The sequence below is a fragment of the Sander vitreus genome, chromosome 8, assembly GCF_031162955.1.
Source record: "Sander vitreus isolate 19-12246 chromosome 8, sanVit1, whole genome shotgun sequence".
Taxonomy (NCBI): Eukaryota; Metazoa; Chordata; class Actinopteri; order Perciformes; family Percidae; genus Sander; species Sander vitreus.
In genome coordinates, this window is record NC_135862.1 from 11,500,627 (window position 1) to 11,514,042 (window position 13,416).

A 13,416-nucleotide genomic window follows, 5' to 3' on the forward strand; every position below is an offset into this window, starting at 1 on the left:
AAAAAAAAATTAAGAAGAAACAATTAAACAATTAAACAATTAAGATGAAAAGTTTTAAACTATTCAGAATCATCATAAATAAACGTATGTATACATATACTGTAGGCTATAAAGCAGCACCAAACCTAAACATACAACACAAAACAAAATTCTATTTTAAATGTTTAGTCAAATAAATTAATCAAATATTTCAACCGATCAGATATCAGTTATTAAGATTTGAATGGAAGGTTTGGATTTGTTTTGAAATATGGCTGATTCTCATTGATATGTTTGATGTACGTCATTGTCCAAGACATAGATACAGATACACACACACACATAGATACAGATACACACACACACACATAGATACAGATACGCACACACACACACACACACATAGATACAGATACACATAGATACAGATACACACACACACATAGATACAGATACACACACACACACACACACACACACACACACACACACACACACACACACACACACACACACACACACACACACACACACACACACACACACACACACACACACACACACACACACACACACACTACACGGTATTTCAAAAGCAAATTCAATACACATGAAAAGTATATCTGAAATAAATTTTACGTTACAACATTATGTTATGATAATACGTAATCACGCATCACTGTCTATGAACAGATGCCAGAGATGACATATAAAACAGATAAATAAAACCTGCTTTAAAAACCTGAAAAACCTTTTGCTGGGCTTCAGTAGAGTGAAATGAGGCGAAGGAGCGACAAAGTATATTAATGCCCCCCAATCCATCTTTAAGCAACAATGAGAGCCATTCATTTCCCTGTAATCCGATTCACACTGGGGCCAAATGGACTCTGACCCATTCAGCTACATAGGAGCTCCCAGTGACAGACCTACAGCAGAGACAAGTCTGCCGTCACCTGAAAAATACTCTGAAACATCAACATGGACACACCAGACTCTCAGATGTACCTAAACTAGAATTTACAGTTTCAGCCCCATAGAAATCAATCTGCACATAATTGCACACACCTATAGGTGAAGACAAACAAAGAGCTGTACACTGGGCCAGACACAGAGGAACACACGCGCACACACACACACACACACACACACACACACACACACACACACACACACACACACTGGGCTTAATACAGGGGAAGTAAGGCCCATGTGCAGGGGGGCTGCTACATGGCAGCAGTGTGTGGGGTCAATGCCTTTCCCAGGTACAAATAAAAAGGGAGAGGAGAGACTTTGGAAGAGCTGAACAACACGGTGGGTCACCTTGCCTGGCAAAGAGATCAATGTCTGTTTGACTAGTTGAGAGACAGAGAGAAACAGAGAGAGAGAGGCTGACTGCAGTAGAAGGGTAAATCACCTCGCTTGCTTCATTGAGATGCAGGTAAAACACACAGGGGTCGGGCTCGGCTCCAGCTCCACCCTGCATAACACAAACTTGTGCACGCGCAGACTTAAACACGCACACATAGACAAATATGCACACACACAGCCGCATAATGCACTCAGTTTCCCGCTGCCGCTGTCCAAAACACACCACTCCACTGACTCTGTGCCCTGAAACTCAACTCACTGTTGAAAACATCAACACAGCCTCAGCTATGTTTATCTGTCAGAAGATTGTGATCACATATAATTAAATCATAACTAGCTTTCATCTATTGCCCTTTAGTGATGCATTCTGAGGAGGGCTTCCTATACGAGCAAATGCAAATCTAGTGTTTGAATTCTACTGCAAGGAAAACCACAAAACATATTACATGTGCCTATATGCACATTCTTTTACAGCTGAGCATATACAGTAATCTCAATTCAACACAAGACTATAGGATTGGATTCAGACAATCACATTACGTCCTCTCTGCTCATGGTTCTATTTGCTGGAATAAATCACCATGTAAAGCCAATAAGATACATACAGAGGCAGCAGCACAAACCATCTTTACAGTTGCTGCATTCTTACCACATGCACAGGCACGACAGGAGGGGACAAGTTAAATTATTAGGGTTTCAAATAAATGACACATAACTCAGGACACTGCAAGACAGAGAGAGAGAGAGAGAGAGAGAGAGAGAGAGAGAGAAGCTCTGGCATTGCAGGTCTAGATGATGGACGGACCACAGAGGAACATAAATGCAGCTGATTTAAATCACTTTAAATGTAAATGTTTATCGCGTGGAGTGATGCAGATGCGGATTGAGTGGAAGAAATTGAAATTGTTTCCTCTTTTGAATGCAAATATGCTTTTAACCTTTTGGGGGGAGAGGGGGAGAAAAGAAAATGAACGTACACAAAAAATATTGTGTTACAAAATGACTGCATTTTTCACTTTACAAAACAAATAGTTTTTTATTCTGCGATAGTTTAATGAAATGTTAACGTAGTGGATTGAATAGATTATTATATATTATTATTGTTGACACCTTAGTTATACTTTTTTAGGTAATGTTTTAAGACATAAACTGTTTACTTACTCCTCTCAACTGATTATATATATTAAAAAAACACTTCCTATTAGAGCAGTAATAAATCAAAACTATCAAACTATAACTTGAAGCTACTCTTAAATCAAGTAGTGTATTACTCTCTGGAAAAAAGGAAAGCAGCCTGAATTTTTTGCACCTTTGGCCTTTTGAGTTTTACTATGCTAAGTGAGACATTATTTGTTTTACTTATTCAGATTTCCTTTAGGTTGACATAAAAAGCTACACGCCTCACAATGTCATGATCAAATGACTCATTCCTATAGATCTAATGCATTCAGTTAGAGCACATCTACACCCTTCCTCCACAAGGTGAAATAAAAGACAATGCAGGCTGGTTATTGAGCACTCACACAAATAGACACTAAAAAGTGCCCACATCCTTTGTCCTATTAATTCTGAGGCATTAAAACGAAGTACATGATGATGATTCAAATGTCAATACTGATAAATTTCAAAGTGATTTCCCATAGTTGACCTGAAAGAGAGAGTCCAATATTGTGACAGCAGACAACTACATTATCTTTAATAACCTAATCATTGGACAGACTGCAAATGATCACAGTGCAGAAGTCAATATAGTGGGCCGGAGAATAGAATTACAATTCGTACTGATAAGATTAATAATGTGGTGTGTCTGTGTTCTATATGTACACACTTTTTCATACTGTAAAAATGAAAGAGAGAAAGCAAAAGGCGGAGAAAGAAGCACTGAATCTGCTGAGAAATGAGGAGGAAGCGCTGAATATTATTTCCTGTGCCTTCTGTCCTCCTTCAACACAGGAAGTGAATCAGTGCTACTGAATCCTCCTGCCCCTTGGTGTGTCTCAAAGTCAAAACACACACACAAGCAGAAATTGTCCCACACAATTTCCACCCCTACACAATGATCAGCATTTTTCCACTTTATCATTCTTACATATTAAATAAGGGAGCAGAAACACTGGAAACCGATGAACCATGACACAAAGTCTGTCACAGGTAAGACTGTCCTGAGCTAAACCCTGAGACTCCACAGAAAACTCAACTAACCCTATCTGCCTCGCAGAAGAAAGGGGTGCCGTGAAAGTATAGCATCTCCAGTTCTAGGTTATAACACAAATGTAATTAAATAGCACACTATATTGACCTAATCAGATAGGAAGGCCATAAATTAGTGGACACATGCTCACTAAAAGGCCCTCTCCTCTCAGCTAGGACGCATCTCTGATCGTTTATCATCTGAAAGGAGCAGGAAGGCAGCCAGCATCTCCCTCTCTCTCTTTCTCTCTGTATTGCTCTCTCTATCCCCCTTGCTCTATCTCTGTCTCTCACTCACTTTTAATCACAGAGAAAATCATTCCTCCAGGCATGAGAGGATCATGCTCTCCCATCTTGTCCCTCACTCTGGGCTTTCATGGGAGCTAATGCGAGCCAGGTGATTGTGTGTGTGTGTGTGTGTGTGTGTGTGTGTGTGTGTGTGTGTGTGTGTGTGTGTGTGTGTGTGTGTAAGAGAGAGAGATAGACACTGTTGTACAGGTGAGACAGATCAAATACAGAGTCTTTACAGTCTTTGTCTTAAACTCTGCGTTTAGACACACACGCCATCGCTGTGTGCCTTTTAAAGTTTTCATGAGCTACACAAATAAAACAACTTCTCTTTATGTTCATACACACAGCACATGCAAGCACTCTGACTGACAAAGGTCCTGCAGTGGGAAAAGATAATATCCCTCCTTTACACACACACGCACACACACACACACACACACACACACACACACACACACACACACACACACACACACACACACACACACACACGCACGCACGCATGCATGCATGGTGGCAGTGACCTTGTGCAGCCTAACACAGACCCTATAGCTTTTATCCCAGCCATACTGCTGTTTAGGATGCACATTAGGAGTTCATCAGGCTGCTGCAGGCCAGAGCAGAGGCAGGTTTGACTGTAAGCTATGGAGCTACAAAACCAAATTACTCTGAGTGTCTCCTGTAGCTTTTCTCTTGTAGTCTTATAGGCAATTTTTTTTTTAAATCAAAGTCAAATAAAGAATGTACAGTTTATTTTCAGATGGAATTATTTGAAGGAAAATTCTTATTTTTAAAGTTAGACATATGTATGTAGCCTATTATCCTATATTTGATTGTTTTTTGTCATCTAGACCTTTGTCTCTGGTCGATTTTTAAATGAAACTTTCCACAGACAATATTCAACAAGTGGACAGCTACTGAGTAAAAAGTGCAAGTTTACTCTAAAGTCAATCATTCACTCAGCCTTTCTAGGACAGCTGCAGTACAATTATTAGGCCCTGGGGCAAACAATGAAATTATATTAGAAAAAATAAGCATTGTAGTCTGATTCTCTTCACGTTTAAAAAAAAAAAAGAAAATATATATTTTTTCTGTCTTTAATTACGCAACAGGTGAAGAACTTGCATTTTTTTTTCACTTGAGAAGCAAAAGAAGAGAAAACACTTTGGAATATTTCGCCGTATATTTTTTTAGGGGACAAAAAAAGAATGAAGAACGCATATTGAGTCAAAGTATAAAATGACTGCAGTACTACATACATTAGAGCTGGGCTTGATCTTGGAGCTGTTATGAATCAAGCACACGCGCCTTGTGCGCAACATCTGTATCGCGCTTCATTCAAAACCAGATGTGAACCAGATTGACATTTTGTTCTTCTATTTATATTTCAATTTAGATCGAGAGATTATAGGGCTCAGAGTGTGTGGTGTCGCCTCAGAGACACAGTGACAAACAGCATGCAAAACTAAAAAGAATAAGAACTAAAAAGAACAAGTACAAACATTTTCAGAATATATTTGTTCCATTCATGAAGGTTTATTGATGAATGGTATATTTATTAAATTTCATTTTTAAGAGTGAACACGATGTCTGCCAGTTAACTCTACTGTCCACACAATACATTTTACTGTTTAGAAATCATCACAACAGACGTATGGCTGCATGATGCCTTGCTTAATTATTCTACAGCACCGGGAGAACATATCATTTCCATTTTCCAAACAGTTCACAGTTTATTTACCGAATAACACCCATAGGGTTCTGGGTTAACTTAATTAAGTTCCTTAAATGAAAGGAAAACACATTAACAACGAAATGCAGAAAGAACAGGTCATTTGTTGCAACAAGTTTGCGTGACAAAGTGGCCTATCTCTTATTTATTTCAGGACATGCATCATAATCTGCTTCTGTTGAAGCATTTTATCTTCAGCCCCACTTGTTGATCGCTATAATCTATTTAGTCTTTGCATTTGTCAAGAAAAATAAAAATGTTTCTACTAAATAGTCTGATGCTGCTCACCTTGATGGTATGTTGTCTGTGAGTACAAATCAATATTGAGTACAACGTTGCTTTATTCCACAATGTCATTTTCCTCACAGGGCTACAAAGGCAGCCTATAAATGTTGAACTTTTATGAAAGCAAAGTGACGGATGAATGCACCTGTTCACACGTTTTTTTTGTTTTGTTTTTTTTTTACAAATAAATCCCAAAAGGTGATGGTGAGGCTGAACAATCATGATATAATACAATCATCATACACAAGTTCTCAAAAACAAGGAAAAAGAAAAAAAAAGTCAAAACACAATCCGCGCACGACCAGCATGCATGGCTTCACATAACTGTTACACTGACATCCATTTTCCAAACTTCTGAGTTTGGATATTTTTTTCACAAGGCAAATAGGATGGACGATATGGAAATGAGATCATTCATATCAAAATTAAATTGACTTTAAACAAAAAACTAAAATAAATTAAAATCAAAATAAAGCTGCTGTGCCCGAGGACAGTTGGATTTCATTAAACTAATTTGGGTAAAGGGAGCAGGATGGACGAGGCGCATGATGAGGCTGTAAGGGCGGATTTATAGGCTAGGCTACTCAGCAAAGTGTTAGGTCATTTTATGCAACATCGCGAATTAGACAGAAATCCTTTGAAATGTTTGTGGAAGCCGAATTCTTATTCGGTCATTTAAACAGGCCGATTTGTAGGCTATATCATTTAAACGTGATAAAACATAAATCAAACAAGATCCTCACCCTGAAACTGAAATAGGCAACTTTTGAAATACAGAAAAGTGTAAAACTCTTTTGTCTAACGCTGCTTTAACCAAACCGCTTCAACACAAGCAAGCACAGCCGATTTTAGCTGCGTGCAGATTAAAAGTTTTTTTTTTTTTTTCTTTTCTTTTTTTTTTTCTGTTTCTTTGTGAGGGTCGGTTATTAAAACTTTTTCAGCGCCGAGACTCACATGAAAAACTCCGGGGATGAGGGGTTGTTGTCGCTGCTGGATCCTCCGTTTTCTCTGAAGCCGGTGCTGATCAGCTTCTCGTATTTCTCCTTGTAGGCGTCCCTCTCCCTGGCCAGCCGGGAGATCTCCTGCTTGAGGTGGTCCACCTGCTGAATGAGTTGCGTCTTCTCTCCCTCCAAGACGTGCCGCTGCTGGACCCGCTTGTACCGGCAGGACTGGGCATAACCTCTGTTCTTTAGTGTCCTCCTCTTCTGTTTCAGACGGATCACCTCTTCCTTGCTGACCCCCCGGAGCTGCCGGTTCAATTCCCGCACCGACATGGTCACCAGCTGCTCGTCCGAGAACCGGTCTTCCAAGCGCAGGTGCTGGTGGTTTCCTCCCATGCCGCCGCCGGATTGAGACCCGGAGGAGGGATGGTGTGCCCCTGTGTGGTGGTGGTGATGGTGATGGTGGTGGTGGGGATTCCCGTTCTGAGCTGCGGCTGCAGCGATAACCGCGGATACCACGGCGGCCGCTGATCCCATCTCCTCCCCGGCCATGGCGCCTCCTGCCCCGGCTGCGCCGCCGAACTGCTGCCCCCTGGCATAGCCATCGAAGGTCTGGAGCTGGTGACTGCTGCTGATCAGCGCCTCTACGGCGTCCTCCGGGCTAAAGCCCAGAGCCTCGGGGTTCAACTGCTGTTGGTACCCGGTCATCCAGTAGAAATCCTCCAAGTGTGCCTTCTGTTCGCTCCCTGATCCCGGACTGGGCGCCGAGAAGCTTGGCGAGGGGGGAACCGAGCTGCAAGGCGTGCTCATCGGGGTGGAAGATAGGGATCCCCCGGCGACCAGGCGGCTGCACTGGCTGATGCTGCGATCGGGCTCCACCGGCTCCTTTTTCACTTCAAACTTCATCAGATCGAAGTCATTAACATATTCCATGGCCAGGGGACTGGTGGGCAGGTCGGAGTTGCTCATTGCCAGCTCTGATGCCATCCTCTTGCTGTTGACAGTCCTCCAAAGGGGGTGAGGAGCACCTGTCAAAGTGGGCTGCTGAGACACGCACTGAGCCAGCTTGATTTCTTTATTTATTTTCTTCAAAACCGGAGAAAAAGTGGATTTTCACGCACTAATTGCGCAGCGCAGGTTTTGGTTTTGTGAGTCGATAAGTTTTTTTTTTCTTCAGTCTGTGTTGCACAGACGCATTGGAGCAGCGCTGTTTCCTCCCTCTCTCCCAGCGTGCGGGTGTCTGAGCGCCGCTGTCTCTGTTTCTACCATTTAACACTTCATGGCTCCTTTTAGGATTAGTGCGCCAAATTGAAGAGGTTCACGCACGTGTCCCAGGCAAATAGTTGCTTTGTGGAGGAAAAAAAAACTCCACCCTAGGATTGATAGATTTTTTTTCTAAGGCATCAGTCAGCCGACGAGTTAAAAAGCATTGCTTAGTTTTATAGGCGCCCTGACGTCAGGACTGAAATATGAAATTGACTGAGACTCAGCCAATGAGGAGCCCAGCCTGGGGACGTAATTAGCATAATAGTATAGAAACCAAAGTTTTCTGAACTGTCCAAGCCCATCAGCAGATTGACACATGAGACTTAATATTCATTCTTTTGCCACTTTACATGAAATAGAACAAAAGCAGTAAAATAAAACAGATTTCGAGGATTGACAGAATCAGGTAAATGCATGTGTAACCTCATCTTTCAGCAGGTCATTATACTTTCAACATATATTACATTTTCCATCATCGTAATAATTGCATAACTCAAATCATTTACATTTAATTTTAGAGTCATATTTGTCAACAATATGTTTTTTTTTAGAACAGTCTGTTAGTCAGGCATCTTAATCCAGCTCTCATTAGTGTTTTGATATAGCGAAACTTTGCACAGGTGCATTTCATTAACTATATAGGCAGATTTATAATTAAGGAGTCAAAGTGATCTTAAATCTCGTCTCAGACAAGACAACCGTTTTAGTCACTCTTACCCAAACATCTTGGAATTGAATGTATTAAAATGCATCTGAACGATTCTCACTAAGCGATGAATAAATAGTCTATATTTTACATATAGGCTACTCGCAGAAATTTACTACAGATTACTACAGATATAGCGGGTCGTTGTGTGTGGAGGGTGAAAGCGTTTGAAAAGAGCATGGGTCTGGTTGAATGACATTGTTTGGAAACCCAACGTCGCCACCTTTCGGTATAAAATAATACTTTACTTCAGGTGGCTTTTATAAGGGTCTCTATGTAGCTTATGTGTCCGATACAATTGCTCTGGACAAATGGTTTTCTGCTTTAAATGTAAAAAAAACAAACAAACAACAAAACAAATATATATATATATATATATCAATTTGCTCTAGTAGAGCATCATCTGCTCTCTTTTAGTTGTTCTGCTGGATATGAAGATTACTTGACAGGACAAACCTTTACTTCCATGACTCCTTATGACAAAAAGAACATTTGTGATTTCAAAACAAACGAAAAGAAAAAAAAGCAGTCATTACTATACAGAAGTCATTTTTCTTCAAGGAGAACTGTAAACACATTTTCTTTCACCTGTGTCCCGCATGGTAATTCACATTTAATGCAAGTCCTTGTCAACATTAAATCCTTTTTTCTAATGGAATACCCTGTTGTGACAACACCTCCATCTGTGTCCTTCTGGAGTCTTCAGTCTCAATCCCATGTAATGTTCACAGCATCAGTGTACACCCCCCCCCCTTTCTCTCTCTCTCTCTCTCTCTCTCTCTCTCTCTCTCTCTCTCCTGGAGCACATTCTTCAGGAGTGGTGGCACACAAGAACAAACAATAAGGAGGGCTATACACATAGGACCGGAGAGTAAATAAGAGAACTCTCCCTGGAACATGTCACACGGGGAAGCTTCAGAAAACTACAAAGCCGCCAGCAGATAATCCAACTCCCCGGTGTCCCAATGCAAGTAAATATTCTCTTGGTCCCTGTGACTGTTCATGGGGACTTAACGTTAAACAGGAAGGATAAACATCGTGTTTTATTCATTAGAACACACAACAGAGGCCCCTCTGATGCTTTTGAATAAATATTAAACAGATGAGGTGTCCCATCTAAAGCTCCTATATGTTGTTGCGGTTGTAGTGTAAATTCAGACCTGTAGTAGGATATACAGCAGGAAAAGAACTTCAGAGTAACAGCGAGAAATCTTTTTCATAAGGTGGTATTGCTTTCTATTCTGCAATTTGTATGTCTTTTAGCCATTATGTTGTGACAGGAAATTATGTCATAACTGAAGGGAAACACAGGTGAGTGAATAAAAGTCATCCTGAAAAATTTATTTTCTTTAGTCCCATAAAACTGACAAAATAACCCCTAAAGTAATCAAAAGGATAATTCCCCTCACAATGTTTGTAAATTGGTTTGACACACAAGTCACCAACAGACACAGAAAGCAGTTTAAGTTGTGCCATATTTGAAGCACCAGGCTTTATCGGTCAGAGAGTCTCAAGGGTTAACAAGCAGAGTCCAGAGCCAATGCATCAGCTGTGTACTGAGGGCTAATAGTCCTGTATGCACCTTGTTCTGTCTCTCTTTGGAGTTTCATGTAGGCAGCTCACTGCCACGAAGTTTACTACTGTCTATATTTTATCAGGGCTGTTTTTTTCCTCCCCTATACTATACATGGGTTGCACTCAGGTATATATTATAAAATAAGCTTATACAGCAGGAGTAGGACCCCTTATACAGCGTTAGTACAGAGGAAAGTTAAGAGCATTTGTAGCAGTGTTATATGAGTACAACATCTAAATATATTAAAATAAATGTCAGACAACCATCAGCTCTTATTTATTTCTCCAAAAATTGTTTGGATAAAAATGATGTTCTAGGTGGATTGAATCGCTTCCTTGAACTCAAAATTGAGGCTGTGTTCACTTACTGTAAGAATGACACGCTTAAAACAATTAAATCCTTGTAAAAGTTATTCGTATTAGTTTTTGAACCCAGAGTCGTGCAGTCAAGTGATTTGTGAATGAACACTCAACCCTTTGAGGCCAGGTGACTCTTTTGTAATGCTGCTAATGCCCCGGCCTTACGTGTACAAACCAGCTTTGTGTTAATAGTCTGGCCTCTGCATGTGGAGCCCAGCTACAGTATGTGTTAATGAGACACTGTCTGACCTTTCAGAGTTCACCCCAGGAGAACACTGATGCATCTTGGGTAAAGGATAACCAGTGCTCCCGGAGTTCCCTGTGATTTACTGGTACAGTGACTTTACTAATTGTTACATCTATTAAAAAGATCCTCATTACAGTGTGACTTATGTGCCATGTTGCAATAGACTGCAATAGAAGTTGTGCACTTGCAGAGGATGTGCACAACTTGTTGTTTGCTTTATTGCCCACCTTTGTAGTAGAAATGTTTTGCATACAGGTGAAGAAACAGGAGCTACTTGGGAGGTCTGCAAAATAAACAACATGCAGAAATGTATGAATTTATTTAAGACAAATATGGCATCTTACACACCATGATATTATCTTAATGCTGTATAAAATAATATTGAAGGAAACGGAGGAGAGAGCGTTGACAAAAAAAACTAATTAAAGCTTACTTTATGCATCTGCAAGATATGCATTTTATAACCCCACTCACACTATTGAAAATCTTAAGTGTGCCAAAAATAGCCAAAGACATTACCATATTTAACAGACATAAACTTAAATAAAACGTCAGAAACTAAACTAAAGGATTTCTGCATGACCAAGATTATGCCTTATAATCATTCATTACATTCCCAATGGGAGGAAGGCTTCATATTCATTCTCAATCCCTGTTTAATGCCATATATTAAACTCTGGTGGCACTCCAAATGGGGGACAAGCAGACGAGTGGGCTCAGTGGGCTCATCTGAGACACATTTAATTAGCAGGACAGAAAATGAAATGTTTCGTGGGGTCTTAACTAACTGTTGTATCTTTTGTAATAGAATGAGTAGCTGTGAGAAGCTATTACAAGGACGAGCATGAAGAACGGTACTACACTTTCCTCTGCCAGTGTTTTATAGGGGGGAATAAAAGAATGCATATTAAGATAATAAGCTTCCACATCACGGAAACAAAGTGCTATATTTGCAAAGTACTACGTTTGAGAGAACTGGCTTAGTCTCTCTCTCTCTCTCTCTCTCTCTCTCTCTCTCTCTCTCTCTCTCTCTCTCTCCACTATCTCGCTGTTCTGTTCTCCAATCCTGCATTAATCAGACTTTTACAACCTTTTCAATTCATTTACTTGCTCTGGATGCAGGTAGCAGCTCTCAGTCTCTGTTTATGTGTGGACTTGAAAAACGTCTGCATGGTTAATGGAGGAAAAACAGGCCCTCAACAAGTGATTAACTTGCAGTGCACCTGTGCACACACTCACGTATGCACACATGCATGCACGCACACACACACACGCACACACGCACGCACGCACGCACGCACGCACACACACACACACACACACACACACACACACACACACACACACAATGTGGAACAGTGTTCCCACAGAAAGACAGGACATGAGCTTACATGTTTAGTTAAAGGAATGTGGTTCCTCTGTTGATTTTGCTTCATTCTAGCTCTGCTTTTTAAACTCCCTAGTAGCAGAAATGTCCAAGTCCAGTCAATCACAACCTTAAAGCCTCAAAATGGAAATATTATGCAGAGTAAGACACCAGAGCAATATAAGATTCTGATTCAAATGATTGGATGCTCTTGATTAGAAAACCAGGCTGTGACACTCTCTCTTCCTGGCTCTGTGCCTGCCAGAAGGAAGGCCCGGTAATTGGCCACAATGAGCAGACTTGCATGTGTCAAACTCTCCTCTTCACATCTGGTTATTGTCTCTCACAGCAGGTGGACACCATATCACAGGCATCGTCTGAGCAGTCTTATCTGCTCTCTGTCTCTGTGTAACATGGGATGCACTGCTATTATACTTTAAAAACCAGCACATTTGCACATGTAGTTTGATATCTCTAGAATGTACGGGTAATGTGATGAAGACATGTGGGTCATTCAGATGTCGGCGCAGTCTGCGAGTTAACATTTTTCCACAGTACTGCAAGAGGAAGTATTGCATTGTGGATTCAACAGTCCAGGTTTATGAATGTCATAATGTTCACACACAAACACACTAAAATTAAGTGTGAATCATATGGAACCTGAGCTCATCTTCTCTCATTAGACACACTGCTACATTATTGGCTTCATTAGCTATACCCACCGTGCCTCACGCAGCATGTGGAGGAGCAGGTAGAAGAAGTCAACACTCGCAAAATAACAAACAAATATAGCTATTTGCTAGCAAATAGTTTCTGGATAATTTTAGCTTTTCATGGCTAATAATAAATAATGAATAAATAATAATTTTATATTTTTTGGTGTATGAATGAGCACAGTGTTTGCATGTGTGACGTCTGTGTGCACATGATGATTCATGTTGCAGTCAGAGGTTATGAGTTGTTATTGATGTGGCGGGTATATGTATATGTGTGCTATATGCTCTCTGCAACTGTAGACTGTTATTAATGTCCACAGTGTCCACTCTGGGCTGTTATTAATGTGAATCATATACATAAAGAGTTTCCCCATTAGTCAGAGTCAAACTGTGC

At 40.6% G+C, this 13,416-nt stretch overlaps 1 protein-coding gene across 1 annotated transcript; it reads right to left on the reverse strand.

The window, feature by feature from the left end:
- Positions 1-5,411: 5,411 nt before the first annotated feature.
- Positions 5,412-8,202, reverse strand: mafb (MAF bZIP transcription factor b). The gene has a single exon (XM_078256041.1). The coding sequence runs from the start codon at positions 7,771-7,773 to the stop codon at positions 6,796-6,798; it is 978 nt and encodes a 325-aa protein (XP_078112167.1). The 5' UTR covers positions 7,774-8,202; the 3' UTR covers positions 5,412-6,795.
- Between the last annotated feature and the right edge of the window lie 5,214 nt (positions 8,203-13,416).

Coding starts and splice junctions, on each gene's coding strand:
- mafb (XM_078256041.1), bottom strand. CDS start 7,773: ATGGCATCAGAGCTGGCAATGAGCAACTCCGACCTGCCCACCAGTCCC.